Source organism: Gnatocerus cornutus, unplaced genomic scaffold (genome assembly GCF_029298725.1).
Source record: "Gnatocerus cornutus isolate USDA-ARS CGAHR unplaced genomic scaffold, icGnaCorn1.1 Chromosome13, whole genome shotgun sequence".
NCBI lineage: Eukaryota > Metazoa > Arthropoda > Insecta > Coleoptera > Tenebrionidae > Gnatocerus > Gnatocerus cornutus.
The window spans coordinates 1,598,978-1,617,582 of NW_028275361.1; the positions used below are offsets into that span (position 1 = coordinate 1,598,978).

At 36.5% G+C, this 18,605-nt stretch overlaps 4 protein-coding genes and 1 long non-coding RNA gene across 5 annotated transcripts; all 5 read right to left on the reverse strand.

The window, feature by feature from the left end:
* Positions 1-1,298: 1,298 nt before the first annotated feature.
* On the reverse strand, positions 1,299-2,570 carry LOC148166781 (zinc finger MYM-type protein 1-like). The gene is made up of 3 exons (XM_088048433.1): positions 2,550-2,570; positions 1,564-2,490; positions 1,299-1,367 (listed from the first exon to the last, which is right to left on the reverse strand). Exons 1-3 carry the CDS (start codon positions 2,568-2,570, stop codon positions 1,299-1,301), a joined length of 1,017 nt encoding a protein of 338 aa, XP_087904559.1.
* A 6,348-nt stretch (positions 2,571-8,918) lies between these two features.
* On the reverse strand, positions 8,919-10,183 carry LOC148166782 (uncharacterized). Its single transcript, XM_088048434.1, has 2 exons — positions 9,381-10,183; positions 8,919-9,324 (listed from the first exon to the last, which is right to left on the reverse strand). Exons 1-2 carry the CDS (start codon positions 10,181-10,183, stop codon positions 8,919-8,921), a joined length of 1,209 nt encoding a protein of 402 aa, XP_087904560.1.
* Positions 10,184-10,200: 17 nt separating this feature from the next.
* Positions 10,201-11,595, reverse strand: LOC148166783 (uncharacterized). Its single transcript, XM_088048435.1, has one exon. It carries the CDS (start codon positions 11,593-11,595, stop codon positions 10,201-10,203), a length of 1,395 nt encoding a protein of 464 aa, XP_087904561.1.
* A 1,588-nt stretch (positions 11,596-13,183) lies between these two features.
* LOC148166784 (uncharacterized) lies at positions 13,184-13,686 on the reverse strand. The gene is made up of 2 exons (XR_015770932.1): positions 13,627-13,686; positions 13,184-13,577 (listed from the first exon to the last, which is right to left on the reverse strand). It is a non-coding gene; the product is annotated as an uncharacterized LOC148166784 (long non-coding RNA).
* Positions 13,687-13,856: 170 nt separating this feature from the next.
* Positions 13,857-14,667, reverse strand: LOC148166785 (uncharacterized). The gene is made up of 2 exons (XM_088048467.1): positions 14,367-14,667; positions 13,857-14,314 (listed from the first exon to the last, which is right to left on the reverse strand). The coding sequence occupies exons 1-2, from the start codon at positions 14,568-14,570 to the stop codon at positions 13,886-13,888; spliced, it is 633 nt and encodes a 210-aa protein (XP_087904593.1). The 5' UTR covers positions 14,571-14,667; the 3' UTR covers positions 13,857-13,885.
* Between the last annotated feature and the right edge of the window lie 3,938 nt (positions 14,668-18,605).

Genomic DNA, 18,605 nt, shown 5'->3' on the forward strand with positions numbered 1-18,605 from the left:
CTTGTCCAACAATGGTTCTACTTTTTCCAAGCCTGTCTGAAGTTGAACAAATTGATCGTCTTGATACTTGTCAAAAAATTTGCCGACTTTTGTTAATGTTAATGTTAATCCAGGTCTCATCAAGGAAAATTATATCATCTATATTTTCTTGAGCAATTTGGCTTAGGAATCGACATCTCCACGCTGGCCTTTCGACTAATACTTTACGTCCATTGAATTTTTTTTAATTTGAACCCAATATCATCGATGACTTCTTTTAATGGGCTTTTGTTGCCGTGAAAACGTCAAAGAAGCGCACTTTTCTGAACTACATAATATGAGTCTTATTTTTCTGATGAAGTAACGAATCGTTTGCTAATTACGATGGCGTTTAGAGCTTTTTGGAAATTAAGAAAAATGTCTTTGAGGGCGGAAAGCTCCACAGCGAGAAAGTCTTTAGGGATTTCTTTCCCGTTATAATCCAAAATTGGCGCCTTATTGAGTAAGGGCTTTTATTGTCGACATTACTTTCTCAACACAAAGTGTGATATTAGAAGATTTAAACAGGATGGATGCCGACTGAATTTATATTTAATTTTTCGTAATAACTTCAGGTCACTTTTTTATTTTTTCGTTTCTAATTAACGCTTCAGTTTGATCCACAAAGCGAAGTCGAGAAATGCCACCATATACAGGGTCTGGCAACACTTGTGTCCACCCCCAAAATCGTCATTAATTTTGAAGATAAAATTTTGAAAATTTGCGTACGCTCACAGTTGACAAAGCTCTAGAAGCTGACGCAAAAAGTTGTTTTTTATCACTGATAGTTTTGGCGTTGCGACGCCTTAAAAATGTAACTTTTAGTTAATTGTGAAGGTTTGTGACATCAACCACTAACTTATTTTTTTTTTAATATAAATGTGTTAAAAATATCTCAGCAGTTGTTATTTTAGATTCAATGCAAATCGTCTTCAGAAATTGAGGAAAAAATGCTGTTTTATCAAGTTAGTTTCCAATTTCATTACGTCAAAATTGTGAATTACGTTTACACCCATCTGTCAAGATCTTGTGTCACTAATGACATCTATCCTTTGGCTCGCTTTAGATTGTAACAAAAGTCTTACTTGGTGAATTTGTCGCTTTGTCGATGTTAATTAACGATTTCTGGTGTCCATAAAGTGCAACATGCCCGTGTTAATCAAAATTAACCTTTATAAGAGTGAATGAATTGGGCCAATTGAATTTTAGCTGGAAGTCTGATTTACTCTGCAACATTTTGAGAGTTCGTTGATGTTTGCCAGAAATCGGAGTAGCAATGTCTACACATTAGAAGACGAAATAACATGAAAATCGACGAAGATTTCACGATTAATTAAATTCCCGCAAAACTGCAAATCTTCTTGACAAGTGTGACACTAGAGTTGTCAAATTTTTGATTATGTTGTGTAAAGGAGGCTAGCCATTCCTTGATTCGACAAATCCAAATCGTCATTTGTCCATGTGGGCGGGGTTAAACCAAAGTTACAAAATTCCGACTATAAAATTCAACTTTTCTACCTTTTTTTTGGCAAATTTATTTATTACCCTATCAATATTTAACGAATCCAAAATTTCTGCTTCAATTGATATTATCGCTAGATCGTTCAGTCGCTGTTGGGTCATTGTTGATCGCAGATAATTTTTTTCCAGCTTTAGTTTTGAAAAACTGCGCTCTCCTGTTGCAACTGAAATTGGTAGTTTCAATAATATTCTTAAAGATGTACTGACGTTTGGAAAAGTAGATAACAAACCGTTTTCAAAAATATATTGCAAAATTTTTAATCCCTGAGCAGATCTATCAAAATTATGTAATTGAAGCGATTTTATTTCATCAAATAATTCGGTTCCGGATATATCACGTTCTTCGCGGGTATCATCTTTAAGTTTACACTCAAGATTTCTGCAATTTTTTAAAATTATAGCGTCTTCTATAGTTTTATCTTTAATTGAATAAATTAAAAAGCCAAATACTTTCTGGTAATTTTGTAGCATGTCAAATCTTTCTTTAATAGATGTAATTGTTTGGTCAAGACTTGAATAGAAAACGTTGATTTTAAAATTAAATGTAGCGTCATTTACAGATTCATCGCTGTGTTCATAGTTAAATTGTCGTGCTTTTTTTCGCTGTCTTAAAATTTCAACAGGTGGAAACTTTGGTTCGACATCGAGCTCACCAGCTAAATCTGAAGCCTCATTCAAAATAATTTGAAATCCTTCATCGTTGCGTTGATCCAACATGAAAGTGATCAAATTATTCACCAAATTTGCACATTCGTTAATTTCTGTGTCCAAATTTTGCATCATTTTGTTTAAACTATTAATTCTTGACAAAATCTTATGCCAAACTACAAGCGAACATAAAAATTTAAACTTCTGAATTATCAAAGCCAGTGATTTTGCTTTGTGTTGCACAGTTTGGTCAAGATCGTTAACCTCTGCCATATGATAAAGAAGGTCAAAAATTTCTGAAATCTGGTAATCTGCATGAGTTTTCAAGTGAGTTGTAAATAAAATTTGGTTGTCTGACGCACCCTTGTATTGGGAGCGCGCATAAACGCCGGTGGCGCCCTCGTCCGGCGAAACAGTTCTCGTATTACATATACACAAGATTATTTTTGTACAGGTTAAAGTTGCTTACAACTCAACAGTGTTGTATTTAAACAACAAATAGTAAAATTCGTACAATGGAGCCAACGAAAATAGGCTGCGGGCGTGTTAGTTGTACAAATTGTTGCATAGTGGGATGTCACAACAATTATTCAAACACCGATAAAAACACAAAATTTTATAGTTTTTCATCCAGACCACATGAACAAGACCGGCGAAAACAATGGATAAATGCCGTTAAAAGAAATACGTAAGTGAAATTTTGAAAAGACCAGTTTTACTAACTTCAATAATTGTTAACATTTATAGATTTAACAGAAAAAGCGCTTGGGAACCCAAACCCTATTCGAGAATTTGCAGTCAGCATTTCATTGGAAACATGAAATCTAACCACCCTCATAACCCTGCATTTATCCCTACGATATTTCCAGAGGTTTGTGAAAATATGTGTTATATAGCACTAATTAATGCCAATGATAAATTTCCAGATATATAAAAAAAATGCTTTTGACATGGAAAGTAAGACAAAGAGATTTGAGCGACATGTTAAAAGAACTTCTACAAAAGAACTTACCTTGGCTATGAAATGTTCTGAAACACAGCAGGAGTTTATGATAGAGCCACTGACTGACAGTAATGTAATGATTGATGTTCCAAAATTTGTAAATTCAAGTACTCAATTCAAGTCTAATAATGTTGAAAAATCGTTTCTATTTGAATGTGAATATTATGGTAATAATGAAATTGCAACATCATGTAACATACCTTTAAATAACGATTTCAAAAGTTACGTAAATAAATGCATTGGTCCAAATAAGGAAGAAGATGTGTGTGCAGGCTTTCATGGTTTTTCTTCTATAAAAACTGATGAACAGATAACTAGCTTGGCAGGCATTCATTTTGAAATGTTTACACATATTTTGTCATTACTAAGTATTACAACACATGGAAATGACAAAATTTGTCTTAAGGGTGGAACACCGTAAAGCAAAATTTCAGTTTTCGTAACTATGCAACCCAACTTGCAGTTGACCTGACAGCTGTCAATCATCAATAAGGGTGCAAATCCTCTGTAGAAATTTTCTTTTGGAATGTTGTTTTGGGATCCAAATTTTCTACCTAAAACTGCCCTGTCCCGCAGCCACCATTGCACACAATAGAGTAAATGTTGTAAAAAATCTTTAACTAGCCGCAAGTGTGTCCTTCAATGCCAGATGTTTGTATCTCTTTGGCTTTTAAATAACTACGAAAGATTTGATGTGTTGATGAATACATAATAGATATTTCGCGAGCTGAGAATTACATACAAACTGACCTGAAAACTATAAGGTTCTAACTAACATTTGCATTAAATTGATCAGTGTTCACGTTATCAGTGATATCTTTTTAATTTATTAAGCATTTATTTAAAAAAATGGCCTATTTAAGTCATTTTGGCTTGTTAAAATATTAACTCACTTCTTTTTTATTACAAGGTGATTTTTTAAAAACGGCAGGTCTTGTAGAATTTTTATTTATAAACCGAATTCAAAAATTTTAAAAACAAATTAAATGGTTTTTAATTTCCTATAAACTAATGATTTTAAAATTTTTCTAAATGTCTTAGTATCTTTTGGGCGATACTCAACTTTCTTATTTTAAATTGACACCCATATTTTTTTTTCATAGTTTAGAAGATATTAATTTTCTTGATTCAGAAATGTGTAATATGTTCTACTTTTACAAAAAATATTAAAAAACAAAAAACATCAAAAATGAAAAAATTTACTCAATAAAAGTTAATAAAATCTACGTGCGTGGTGTCAAATAACACAATATCGTTATTGTAATGTCAAAAAGCAGCAAATAACAGAAAGTTTTCTTTCAACAAGATGGGGCTACACCTTACAATGCACAATGCATTTCTCATAGGTGTCAATTATGCAATAAAAAAAACGGAATGGCGTTTCAGCAGTATTTTAATTAAATTAGGTAGTTGTTTTTTCTGATTTGTAATTATTATTGTCTTTTGTTATTAATAATTTCAAGAAAAAATGCCGATCCTTTCTGTTATTTGCTGCTTTTTGACATTACAATAACGGCATTCTTTGTTTGACACCATGCACCTAGATTTTATTAACTTTTATTGCTTTTTTTTCAATTTTGATAATTTTTTTAAAAATATTTTTGGTAAAAGTAGAACATATTACACATTTCTGAATCAAGAAAATTAATATCTTCCAAATTATGAAAAAAAAATGGGTTCCAATTTAAAATAAGAAAGATGTGTATCGCCCAAAAGATACTAAGACATTTAGAGAAATTTTAAAATCATCAGTTTATAGTAAATTAAAAACCATTTAATTTGTTTTTAAAATTTTTGAAATCGGTTCATAAATAAAAATTCTACAACGCCTGCCGTTTTAAAAAAATCACCCTGTACATGATAGAAAATGTTTAAAAAAATCGCAAAACAGACAATTTAAATTTTCACAAAAAAACACTTAGAACCTTATAATTTTCACGTCGCGATATTTATAATTTATTAACTATTTAATTAAAAACGACAGAATCTATTACATAATATCATTTTGGGCTGATTAAAGTATTAACTTACTTCTTTTTTATACTTGATAGAAAATGTTAAACAAAATCGCAAAACAAAGAATTTAATTACATATTACAAAAAATCACTTAGAACCTTATAGTTCTCAGATCGCGAATTATGTAACCAGTGGTGGGATAGAGACATCATTTTAATTATGAGTGTGGTGAGTGACTTGTCAAGGGCGTTAGCCCGAGGCATGTAATAAGAGCACGAGATTATATGACTGCTATTCTTCGTGTGAGATACAACGTTTTATCTGCGACTTCCTAATAGCCTACTTTTTTAATACAAAATAAAAATTGCAAAATTAAAAGAAAATTGTTGGATCAACTCTAGGTGTTGACAAAAATTATCAAAAATACAAATTTATTCCCACCAATTTGATGTTTGGGAATAAATTGTATTTTTGATAATTTTTGATAAGCAAAATTAAAAATCCAAGTAATAAGATATTCATGACAAATAAACCATCTTTCGAATTGCAAATTTTAGTAATTAAAGTTATACGGACTACGGTAAAAACTGTTGTTGACTCGAAACCCATGAAGTAAAAATTCTATTTGAAAACTCGGATTCTTTTATGACAGGATGAAATTTTGGGTCTCTTCACTGCAGGCATAAAGGGACAGACACCCCATGAAGAGTATTAAGTACTTAACTGCACATCGTAAATCATGCATCCAGAAGAATGTTGAGTTGCCTATCTTCGCAAAAATTGCCCTATTTTGTGATGGACTTTTTTCACAATAACTAAAAAAGTTGCGACTTTTAAGAAAAAACGGTTTCGTACCATAATGTAAAATAAAAGTTGCTACAACCTCGGCACTTTTTTAAAACGGTACGGCTTATAACTTCTTCTGAAAATGGATTTTAGAATTTAAACGTTTTATGTTTTATAAAAACAATTAATTTTTCAAAAACCTGCTTCGTACCCTAAAACAAAAGTGTTTCAGCAACTTATTCATATTTCGTTCACCATTCCAACTCATAGGATGTGACCGCAATTTGGATTTTCGTTTTGCATTGCGAAGCGGTATTCTGCGCTTCACGGTGCGGGACCCTTAAGGATAAGTTATTAATATTTTTAATGAAAATGAAACTTGGAATTTCCTATTCTGCAGTAGGAGTGTTGTTTGGAGTTCATAGATCTACTATTCAAATAATATTCATCGCACTATTGGAGGAATTAGCACAGAAGATGAAAAATTATGTTTTTTGGCGTAGCAGAGAAATTGTGTCAAGAACAATGCCAGAAGTTTTTAAAATCAAATATCCCAATTGTCGTGTTATCATTGACTGTTCAGAAATACGAATTCAACAACCAGGACCTGTAGATCATCGCATTTATACTTATTCACATTACAAAGGCACTTTTACTGCTAAATTTTTAATTGGAATAACTCCGTGTGGATTCAAATCATTTATATCTGATTGTTATGGTGGTCGTTCTAGTGGTGGTTTTATAACTAACTCTTGTGGAATCCTAGAACTTTTGGAAAAGGGCGACTTATGTTTAGCTGACAAAGGTTTTCCAGGTATAAAGTGTGAAGATGTTATAATTGTAATGCCACCATTTCTTCATGATGGACAACTAACCGTAGATGAAGTTGAAGATACTTACAGTGTGGCCAGCTTAAGAATTCATGTAGAACGGGCAATCCAAAGATTAAAAATGTACAGTATTTTAGATCATTTTACCAATGACATGCTGCCTGTTATCGATCAAATAGTATTTTTATGTTGTATGTTAGCAAATATGCAAGCACCAATAATTAAAAATAAGGTGTAGGTATTTCATGCAAATAAAATATTGTAATTAAAATGTTTTATTTTTTTTCTTTACAAACAAAATGTAACATGTATGAAAAAAAAATTCTCGTAAGTTTTGTTTCAAGATTTTTAATGAACGCATCATCCCGTTCAACGTTTAGAATTTTGAAACTTTTGTCCTTAGGACAGTAGATTACAAACTTACAAAAATTAAGTCCCAAAATATATAAATTTAATTGAATTTGAGCATAATACGCATGCTTCTTTTTTAACGCGTATTCGTTGTTTTTAAAAGTGACAATCTTACATGTTTGAATTACGTCCAAAATTGTCATATTACCTCCTGTAAAAAAATGATAAAATTTTATTACGAAAACAAAAAATGTACTTTACCGAGTGTATCGGTTTGTAAGTGAACTGTGGCTTATCCTCTTCGAGATGGACTCGAAGGACCAGTTGTTTGACACTTCGTAATTCAAGTAAAAAGACAAAAAAAACACTCGACGATTTTTTCACGATTTTACTGATAAATGGACAAACAACAAAAATGAACAAGTAAAGAATCTCGACTATTGCGGACTTCGATGTTGATGGTTGCAAGTCTTAAGACGGACTCTCTTACAAAACTAAAAACTACCACTAACTTAAACTAAGGGTGGGGGTGCCAACCTCCGAAAATGGTGTTCGGCTAAGAGCGGAACATGCTCCCCCCGTTGAAGAATTCAACTAATTATTAAATATATTAAAGAAACTATTAACACACGCAAAGATAAAACAAAGGTTTGTACTTAATTAATGTCTGATTGTACGAGTGGACACAAACTTTTGATGGCTCGTTTCATGGTTCCGTTTTTAACTCGCACTGTCACTACACGCACTTTTTTGTCCGTTCCTGGATGAAGACTTTCGATGCGTCCCAAACTCCAGCACAACGGCGGCGTGTTGTCGTCCTTCAAAATGACTACGTCTCCGACGTTAGCCGATGGCCCTGATGTCAGCCATTTTGCCCGTTGTTGAAGCTCCCCCAGGTAGTCGCGTGTCCATCGCTTCCAAAAGTGTTGCCGAAGCTGTTGGATGCGTTCCCAATGACGATGTCAAAAAAGTGTAATAATTCTTCATACGTTAGTAGGGCTTGCCCGACAATTCGTTTGAAATGGAACTTCATCGACTTGATTCCTGCCTCCCAGATTCCGCCCATGTGAGGCGCGCGTGGCGCAATGAAATGCCAATTAACATTGTTGGCTTTTAGATATGTCGTAAAGTTTTTAAACTCTTCGGAAATGTTCAACAATTTCTGTACGGTTTTCAATTCGCGATTTGCTCCCTTAAAAGTGGTTGCGTTATCTGAATAGATACCTGAAGGGTTTCCACGACGTGCAATAAATCTTTTAAAAGCCGCCAAAAAACCTTCTGAAGTACAATCAGTGACTAGCTCTAAATGAATCGCCTTTGTGGCCATGCAGATAAATAAACAAATATACGCCCTAATGGACTTCTTTTCCCGACCTCTTCCTTCTCTCATTAACACAGGACCGGCATAATCCACTCCTACATTATAAAAGGGTCTCACGAAATTGACTCGAGCGTAAGGTAAATTACCCATCAGTTCCTTATAAAAAATTGGTTTTACACGGCGACATTTCACGCAATTGTGTAAATATTTGCGTATGATATTCCGTCCGCCGATTGGCCAGTAGGTTATTCGTATGGCGTTAAGGGTTAATTGTGGACCGGCATGTAATTGTCGCAAGTGTTCCGCTTCGACAATTAATTTTGTAATGTGGTGTTCTTTAGGAAGAACCAATGGAAATTTTTTATCATAGGCTGCATTGGAATTTACTATGCGACCACCGACTCTGATTAATGAGTTTTGATCAATGAATGGGTTAAGTTTTAGTAATGTACTGGACCTTGGCAATGTGTTGTTTTCATTTAGTTATGTTATTTCTTCGGAAAAACATTCTCGTTGAACGCATTTAATGATGCAATCCCGTGCTTGCTGAATTTCGTTTTTTTCTAAATTTATCTCGGTGTGATTCAGTGAATTACTGGGCAAAAGTTCTTTATTGTTCGAAGCCCATTTTCGCAATTCAAAACCGCCGCGTTTTAAACATTCGGTGATTTCGATTTTTAATTGTTTGGCGTTTTCGACCGATTCCGCGCATGTGATGAGGTCGTCTACGTACATGTCGTTCAAAATGTGAGATTTCGCGTTTGGAAACTGATGTTCTTCATCTTGCGCCAATTGATTCAATGTTCTAATCGCCAAGAATGGAACTGACGTTAAACCAAAAGTTACCGTTTTTAGTCTATATGTTTTTAATTCTTCGTTCTCGTGGTTTCTCCAGACAAAACGGAGAAAATCGTGAAACTCTGGATGCAACGCGATTGGAGATACATTTTAGAAATATCCGCTGTAATAAACGCAACAGCATGTTGTCTAAATCGAATTAATATTTCGTAAATGTCATTTTGAATTTTTGGCCCAGACAAAAGTAGATCGTTTAAGCTTTTATTATTTGATGCTTTCGTCGAAGCATCAAAAACAATGCGTAATTTCGTCGTAGCGCTCTCTTTTGTCACCCCATGATGTGGCAGGTAACAAATCCGAGGGTTGTTAAGCTCCTCTGATAGGACTATTTCGGCAACGTTATTGACAAAGTACTCATTTATAGCACCGCAATATAAGTTTTTAAAACCAGGGTCTTTACGAAACTTTGCTTCTAACTGTGAAAATCGCTTTATTGCTGTGTTTACCGAAATTCCCAGATCTTCTTCTTTGTTCTGAAATGGTAATGGTACCGAGTATTTACCAGAGGACAACCGTTTATAGCCTTCTGAGAATATTTTCTCACAGAGTTCGTCATCTGGCGACACGATTTGTTTTGAGGGCGGCTGAACATCCTCAATTTTCCAGAATTGTGTTACTAATTTTTCTACCGATACTGTCGATTTAATTGATTTACAGAATTTTACGTTGATTTGGCCGCTGGGTTCAGTTTTTCCAGTTATGACCCAACCGAGTTTTGTATCTTGAATCGCGATTTTGTCGTTTACGACGCGTCTTTCTGGTTGTAAAATTTTAAAAAACGTTTGTGTTCCAATTAACATATCTACCGGTCCGTTATGACTATAGGTTGGATCCGCCAACTGAATGTTCGGTTGCAAAACAAAATCTTTAATTTCAACGCGCGGCAGCATTTCCGTAATTTTTGGAATTACCACACATGACAAATAGTTTCGTATTCATTGTTTTGCGATTTTACCCTTAAGTTTGTCATCTGTTTCGGAGTGGTAGAACATTGATTAATTCCGGCGATTGATATGTCGATAGTTTCAAATCTGTTGCTTAATAAGTTGGCTAAACGAGTAGAGATAAAATTTAATTGTGACCCACTGTCTAGCAATGCTCGTACAGAAAATTGTTTTCCTGACGAGTCAAGAATCAAAACTCGCGCTGTCGGTAAAACGACATTTGAAAAGTAGACTTGCATTGTTTTTAAGACTACTGATTGGTTATTTGGTTCTGCAGAATAAAGTAACGTATGATGCAATTGTTGACAGATTCTGCATTTGAAATTTGATTTGCAGTGCGCGGTGGCGTGATTATTTCTAAAGCAATTGTCACACAGATTTTTGGCTTTAACGAATTTACTTCGTTCTTGCACAGACAAATTTAGAAATTCTGAACAATTGTACAGGTAATGTGCTTGCTGACATTTTAGACACGTACTTGATGGTGGTGACTTACAATTGCTTCGATTTTTGTGTGACGCGTGAACCGCTGTTTTTGAAAAGCATTTTTTTTGTTGTTCTGAACTTGTGTATGGTTTTCCCGACATGTGGTCGAGAGACTCTAGTGTTTCACATCGTTTTTTGAGAAATGTGATGAATTCATTCCACGTAGGTACTTCGGATGTTAGTTTTGACTGCCATTCGCGTTTGGATGCGTAATCTAACTTTTCCGCGATTATACAAATTAAAATAAACTCTTTCAATGTTGCATCTGATAATTTTTGCACCTTCAATGCTTCCAATTGAATGCAAATTCCGTCTACAAGTTTTCTTAGTAGCGTATGTGACGATTTTGCCACGTTAGGTTGATTTAATACCTTGAAAATGTGATCTTGAATGATCATCCGCTTGTTTTCATATCTGTCTTGTAATGTTTGTAGCGCTGATTTGTAGTTTTCAGCCGTTACCGTTAATGACTCGATTAGCTTGCCTGCTTCGCCTCGAAATCGCGATTTTAGATAATGAAACTTATGAATTTCTGTTAGATTTTCATTAGTATGAACTAATGCAGAAAAGGTGTCGAAGAAAGGAGTCCATTCCGAATAGGACCCTTCAAAGAATGGTAATTCTAGTTCGGGTAATTTTACGCGACTGATTGGGATTACGTTGTCGATTGTTTCGCGATCTCGTGTTGCATTTGACGAGGACGGAATTGAAAATTTGTCGAAAATCGACGTTAACGTTGTTAATGCGCTGCGATACCTTATATCAAAAGCATTAGCCTGATCGGCACTTGAAGTTTGTTTGGCTTCTTTCTCTAAGTCCTCTATCTGTATTTGAACGTTTATGAACGAATCGTTAATTTTTTCCAAAATCATCGATCTTATTTTGAATTAATGTCTTGGATATCGCGGCACCCGATGTTTGCAACTCTGCGATAAATCCCTCCAACAATGTTAATTTACGCTTTACCGTTCCGCGTTTGGATTTTAGCTCTGTTAAAGGCTCAGTCATTTTTCTGACTACTTGTATGAATGAGTTATACACTTATATGATCACACTGATTATTTGGGATATGAATAAAAGGAGTGATGCACTTACTGATTTTCCCCTTTACGTCCGGTTCTCTGCTTTTGGAGACGGCTTTCGACGTGTTTTCTTCAGGGATTCTTCGATTCTTTGGAGTCGTCTTGAGTTCTATGTACCTGGATCTCTGCTTCTGGAGATGGCTTTCAGGCGTCTTGCGGTGTCCAAGCTGACTTCAGGCGTTTCGACCTGGACTTGGGACTGATAGTCGAGTTCGGCGAGTTGAGCTTTTACTTGATGCTGATTTTCATCCGGCTCGAAGGACCAAAATGTATCGGTTTGTTTTTTCTGGGAGTGACCTTTTTGTTTGGTAGGCTTATTTCTTGAATCATCACCTATATACTCTTTCAGGGAAACTGCTTGTTTCTCTATATTAGAGGAAGATTGTGGTTTGAACTCTGGTGCAGACCCGGACATATTGCTCTTTAGGAGCAAGTTTGCATAACAGTCACCTGCTGTCTGTAACTTCTCTGGATCTCTGGGTTTGGTTTGATGAGAGGAATCAGACGGGCTCTCAGAAAATAAAGTGAGAGTTTGTTCAGGTTTATCCGATGTGAACCCACCATTCTCCTCAGTCATAATATCAAGAACTGGCGCAAACTGCTCCATATCTAGTTCTGGTGTTGGGCTACATAGTGTAGCAGGAGCTTCTCTAGGGATAAGGTGTTCTATCTCAACGGATTAATTCATCACTTGGGCTAGCGCATTGTTTAGGACAGGTATCCTCATCACAAGTTATCCCCTCGTCCATATTATGCAATAAAGGTTCCTCTACTTCTATTTATTCTGTGGGAATCTTTATATCTCCTCTTTGGACCTTCAGTATAATATCAAGGAGATTTGGATCAAAGGAATACTCAGTTCTCCCCGTTTGTAGAGATACTGATGGGGTTGATTTGCTTGTGTTTTGTTTTAATTGTTGGAGAAATCTAGAATTGTTTTGTATTGCAGGGATAGTATTCTCCTTTTCTAGCTCGATAAGGACTTCTGGTTGTCTTTGATTTCCTTCGGTTCGAGCTGTAACAAAAGCTTGGTTTTGTTTAGTTTTTTTGGATTTGAAAGGCATTGGTCTTTTTTTTGAATCCACGGATAAACTGCAAAACTGCAAATCGATTTTTTTTGCGATTTCGACAAAATGGTTTCATTGTATGTTCCTTTAAAAATGAAGACTTTTGTCGTAGAAATACATTACTGTAACAATAATGTAAACATTTTTAGAAAAATTTGCCTAGATAAAAACGCGTTTTGTCGCTCCTGTAAAATTATCAAAAAACGATTTTGTATCGATTTTACTGATAAATGGACAAACAACAAAAATGAACAAGTAAAGAATCTCGACTATTGCGGACTTCGATGTTGATGGTTGCAAGTCTTAAGACGAACTCTCTTAGAAAACTAAAAACTACCACTAACTTAAACTAAGGGTGGGGGTGCCAACCTCCGAAAATGGTGTTCGGCTAAGAGCGGAACACCGAGCTCTGGGCATTTAATTTCTAGAAGTTTCTCTGGAATCCCATCATTGCTTAAAATAATCCCATCAGCTGAGGCAGCCAACCAGGATTTATTTTTATGGATAACAAGTCCCACTTGAAAAACCCTAACATTTTCGCTTGCCTCAAACACTGCCCTAGCCTCATCTTCATATTTTAGGCCATGTTTGATTGCTGGAGTAGTAAAAGATTTGGAATTAATGAACCTGTTAATTTTGGCCATCCATTCCTCATCACTTGTATTTTTGTTTTTATTTTCACCATACGTGAACAATTGATAACACCTAAAAAGACTTTGGATTAATTAACAATCCATGTCTTACTTTTTATTACCTTGATGCTGTAATTCGGAATTTTCGCTCTTTCAACCAAACATTTTTATTTTTGGTGGTCTTTAAACATATTCGGCTACATTACCACGAAAAATATTTTCTAATGTTTTTTGACAGCAGTCATGATGAAAAACAGTAGAACCAAGAAAACAATTGTTGCAAGTTTGCTCTTGCAACTCAAATATTTTTGAAACTACCATTTCAAGTTCGCTATCATCATTCCTAAAACAAACAAAAAACACACACAGCAAAAAGGACAACTAAATTGCATTTTCAGAGTATCTTAAATAAAATTGCAGGACCTCGATAATATGGTCATTAATGATTTGGAATGTATACAACCTGTCAGTATCATGGTGATTTTTGTGTGAATTTTCAGCTGCACCTAAAATCGCTTTTAAGGCCGAATTCGAAATGTCGCTGCTCGATGGTAATGGCACAGCAGCGAACACTTTTTTCTTTGTCGGAGGAGTGTACATCTCAGAAATTTTGCGACCCTTGCTGTATTTCACATTGCCGGCCCTTTTGGATGTCGCTACAGTTCCTTGCCAAGAATTTGCCGAGCTAGTTTTACTGCTAGCAAACTCTTCATTGATGTAAATGACAAGGGCACTGATATGTTTACATTCATGTGCCACACCAGCCACACAACTGCACACAGCTTTGGTGATAAGCCGTTCTTTGTTAACCTACAATATAACTTCTTTAGAATGCCATTAACCAAAAAATGTTGTAACAAACCTCAAGTTCCACGGAGTACGGGGGCATATTCACGTTGGTTTGCCGTATAACATTGGCCTCTATAATTGAAAATTCTACGAATTTTCGCTCTAGAACGTTAAGCACGTGACCGGCTCGAACCAAAGCTATCCCCTTTTCTTCGGTCGTAGATGTTCGATGAACAAACTTAACACTTTCAAATCCAAAATGCAGTTCGATTTCCATATCTATTAATTATAACTAACACTACCAAAACACCACAATAACGCACAATCACAAAAACCTCACAAAAACTTTACACCAACCAGTGACAATTTATATGTAAACATTTCAGCTGTCACTTGTAGGGGGCACTATATTTAAAATCCGCGCGCTCCCAATAAAAGAAAAAATACAAAAACTGACCGCTCAGATCTCAAGCAGACCAACCCAAAAGTTCTAGGTGTAAAATGTATTGTTGGGTGCATATTCTATTCATGGTGCATTATTTTTGAACGCAATTGTACATCACAGAAAAATGAGAAAAAAATAATACAGAAATTACTATGTCGGAAATAGATGCTTTTTTCAATGACTGCCTAATTCTATCTTTGATTTAATTTATTCCATTATTCCTATGATGTATTCTAATCTCAAGATAGGTTCTTAATATAAAATAAATAAGAAGATTGAAATGGTTATTGATGGGGGTCATGTGATCTTTTATTTCCCGAAATAAAGGAAGCACATTAATTTCCCTAAGAGCTGGAATTTATTAATTTATTTAAATCATAATTATTTGTAGTTAAACTAATTAATTTTAAGATTTGAAAATAGGAAAAGCTGGTTCATTTCCTGACTACAAACCCAGAAATGCACTTAATAACATTGTCTACGTACTGATTGTTTTGTTGTTTATAAACGTTGGTATTATTATTCTGTGATCCCCTTTTTACAACGATTTTTGCTCAAATTATTTCTGGAATTTGTCCAACAGAAGGCAAAATCGGGCGGTAGTCGCTGGTCCTTCAAACTCAGGCAATTGCAAATCCTCCTCACAATGTTGTACCTGTACGGCTAATTTCACCTTCATTTTTTCTTTTTCGTAGCTAATATGCCTACGCCTTATGCCTTAGCAAGATGAAGCCTTTTGTCTTCCTGTAAATTAACTATTTTTTTATGAAATTTTATTTTACAGGCTTTATTGTCTTCATCAAGTAACTTCTCTAAATCCCCTAACGAATTGCGGCTTGCCAAGAGGACGTCTTTATATTATTTTTGGATTCATTTTTCGATCTCCATTCTTCAAAATGAAAATTCTATTTATCAAAAATATAATTTATTCCCAAACACCAAATTTTGTCCAAAAATGTTGACGCGCGTTTCGCTGGCAATGCATCATCAAACTTAGTTTAATCATCGCTTTGATGATGGTAGCATTGGTATTGACCGTATGAGGTCAATAAGGCTTTATCACTTTAGAACAGTGTTTTTCAATCTGTGGGTCGCGACCCCTAGGGGGGTCGCGAAGCCTTACTCGGGGGGTCGCCGATTGAAAGAAAATGGCAAGGTCTAACACTACAATATTGTCACGTCTGTGACGGGGTCTTTCAATGACGACACGGTTATGGGAGTATTTATTGTTTATTCTTAACTAATTCCTACTAACTACATTGATACTAATCTAATAAACTTAAAACTACTTACAATATGCAGATAGGGGTAGGCATTGTCCCGCTTGACCCAAAGGCTCACTAACTTAATAATAGTCACTGTTACCACTCGATGACCGCTACCACTCACTCCGTTATCTCTACTACTGGCTAACTACCCCTTGTACGTTGCCCATGTCACCTCGTTTCCGCAAGCTGACTTTGCTAGTCCTCCGTTTTGGAGTGCTAGCTAAGCCACTTGCGAAAACCCGGTGCAACGTACAAAGGTAGTTAACCTCTTAGTCGCAGCAATTATTAATTGCTGACATATGCCCACCCCTTAAGAATTGTCGTCCCGACAATTAACTTATAGCTTAAACCTTAACTAAATTATCCTAACCATTTACATCTCTATCTTATGCCTAATCTCCTCTTCTGTCCCGCACTTCCCTCATGTCCGGAAACGTTGACTCCTTGCATCCTGTCACTAGCTTCGACTAGAAGAACAAGCAGAACTTCTCCACACCTCGGAGTGGAACTCTTCCAACCGCACTGACGGGTCTTTCTACGTGCGAAAACTCGTACTGCTCTGGAGTGGGGCTTCGTCTTGGTCACTCTTGGGTTGTACGTTCTTCTTGACCATTTAGGAACTCTTACTCAGGAGGATCTTACTTAGGTTTTCAGGAAAGTTGCGTGGTTACAGGATTCTCAATAAGGGTGAGGTTAATGTAAGCAGGGAAAAAGAATGGTCGGTCTCGTTGTCCTCGCCGCTCCTTCGGCACCATGTATCAACTCAAGTAGCTTGACCTCCAGCCGTCCCTTCCAGATCACGCAGTTTCTTGTTGGTTCCGTTGAGTGGTAACTCTGCCTCCACTTTGCCCTCCGGTTCTTTGATGGTACTTCTGGAAGTCTGATGTTCCCTCTAGCCTACCACTAGGACAGTCTGGTCTTGTCGTGACATCTCGGACGGTCCATCGGTGATGGGACAAACAAAAACAACAATTACAAACTAAAATACTTAACTCCTAATCTAACCTTACAAGCTATTTACAAATTTCTCTAGCGTTTACACGTATTACCTTACTCTAAAACTGCTGACAACAAGAATGCGAAAATAACATTGTTGTTGTCTAGCCGACCTTCACCGTTTGATCAGCTGTTCCATTAATCGCGTATATCTTCCAACCCAAATAAAATTTAAAATATCCCTCTTTAAAAAAGTTTCCCGTTTTTTCCCATTCTTTTTTTTTCTGTGTCTGTTGGCTTACCTTGTTTTACTCTCTCTCCTCTTCGCTCAAATTCCTTGGTGGGTAGAGTGTAATACTGGCACTCTGCCCCTTTGCCAATCCGAGTAGGGTCTCCTTCCCTATCTCCACATGGCACGTGCTCTGCGTTACCCTACTGTCCTCCTCTGGCAGTCTCCGAGACCTCTCTTCCCGGGAAGGGTAACCGTTTTCTTCATGCTTCTTCCTACAAATCTTTCTAATCGTCCTGACGATTAGATACGAAATTAATGTAAACAACACAACAGACATTATTATAATGATCGATTGGTGCCACCGTTGTTCTTCCTCTCCCCATCCATGTGCACCTGGAGTGGTGACGGCTACCAATCCAATTGGGTTTCGACGCACCAAGATATAGACCAACCCTATAGATAATACGATGTTCCATACCAGTAGAATCGAGTCTCCGTGGACCGCGTATGTTTTTCCCAGTTCGTCGGAGATTCGATGTTTCTCCAAGGTCCTCACGATTTCGTCAATTCGCTCCCGAGATGACGTTGTATTCAAGTGTGGAACGGTGAATGTCCAATTGCTGTTTAGACACTGTCCAATGTGGTTAAATTTCAATGGCTCGTTGGTTTCAAAGTGTTTCACCACCAAAGATCCGATTGTGGACCAAGTAGCTGGCAGGACGTGGGTGGTGGGGCTCACGGGAATGTCGTCTCGATTGCATGGAAATCTTTGATTGATGATAACTTCGCCGTTTGCAATTAGTCGACAATTACATGGAACTTGCAATTTTTTTGCACCCGGGTGCTGCTGTCCTTGTCCGATTAATTGTATGACTCTGCTCCCACATTTAAGGTTTGTCCCTTCCGGCATGTGGCTAACCATGTACGTATCCTCTTCAATTTCTGTCACCGTTGTTGCCGTTGATCTGTAACATGTCATGGGGCAGTGCCTGCTCAGTTCTGATGCAGACCCTCCCCCGATTAGTTTCTGAATACACGATGGTCCGTGTAGGGAGTCAGCCGAGAACCGAGGTAAGAAGCACAATTTGTTGTTGTAAGGCTTGCAGTGGTGTAGACTGATACCCGAAATGGTTCTAATTTCCCTTGCTGCTCCCCTCGACACGGCGACATAGACGCTTTCGTGCTGGAGTTTGCAAGTTTCGTTGTACCAGGCGAAGGGGACTGTGATCATCTCATAGAGGGACCAGACGTGGGCTTTAGTTCGAATCGGAATCCTTACGTGGATGGTTAACGTCTTTTCGGTAATAGTGCAATCGCAAATTGGCAGTGTGTAAAGTATCCAGACATCTTCTTCAGAAGTGGCCATCTCCTGATTGTGATGCTGAATCCTTTCCGCCAGTTTGCTCAGATCAGCCCTAAGTACCGATGGTG

What these genes read in the sequence shown, in the direction of transcription:
- LOC148166785 (XM_088048467.1), bottom strand. Translation starts at nt 14,570, where the DNA reads ATGGAAATCGAACTGCATTTTGGATTTGAAAGTGTTAAGTTTGTTCAT. An exon ending in CGTACTCCGTGGAACTTGAG is followed by an intron (nt 14,315 to 14,366) that starts GTTTGTTACAAC and finishes GTTATATTGTAG; the next exon opens with GTTAACAAAGAACGGCTTAT.
- LOC148166783 (XM_088048435.1), bottom strand. Translation starts at nt 11,595, where the DNA reads ATGATTTTGGAAAAAATTAACGATTCGTTCATAAACGTTCAAATACAG.
- LOC148166782 (XM_088048434.1), bottom strand. Translation starts at nt 10,183, where the DNA reads ATGCTGCCGCGCGTTGAAATTAAAGATTTTGTTTTGCAACCGAACATT. An exon ending in ACAGCGGATATTTCTAAAAT is followed by an intron (nt 9,325 to 9,380) that starts GTATCTCCAATC and finishes TTTTGTCTGGAG; the next exon opens with AAACCACGAGAACGAAGAAT.
- LOC148166781 (XM_088048433.1), bottom strand. Translation starts at nt 2,570, where the DNA reads ATGCGCGCTCCCAATACAAGG. An exon ending in TGCGCGCTCCCAATACAAGG is followed by an intron (nt 2,491 to 2,549) that starts GTGCGTCAGACA and finishes GCAGATTACCAG; the next exon opens with ATTTCAGAAATTTTTGACCT. An exon ending in ATTCGTTAAATATTGATAGG is followed by an intron (nt 1,368 to 1,563) that starts GTAATAAATAAA and finishes GAAGATTTGCAG; the next exon opens with TTTTGCGGGAATTTAATTAA.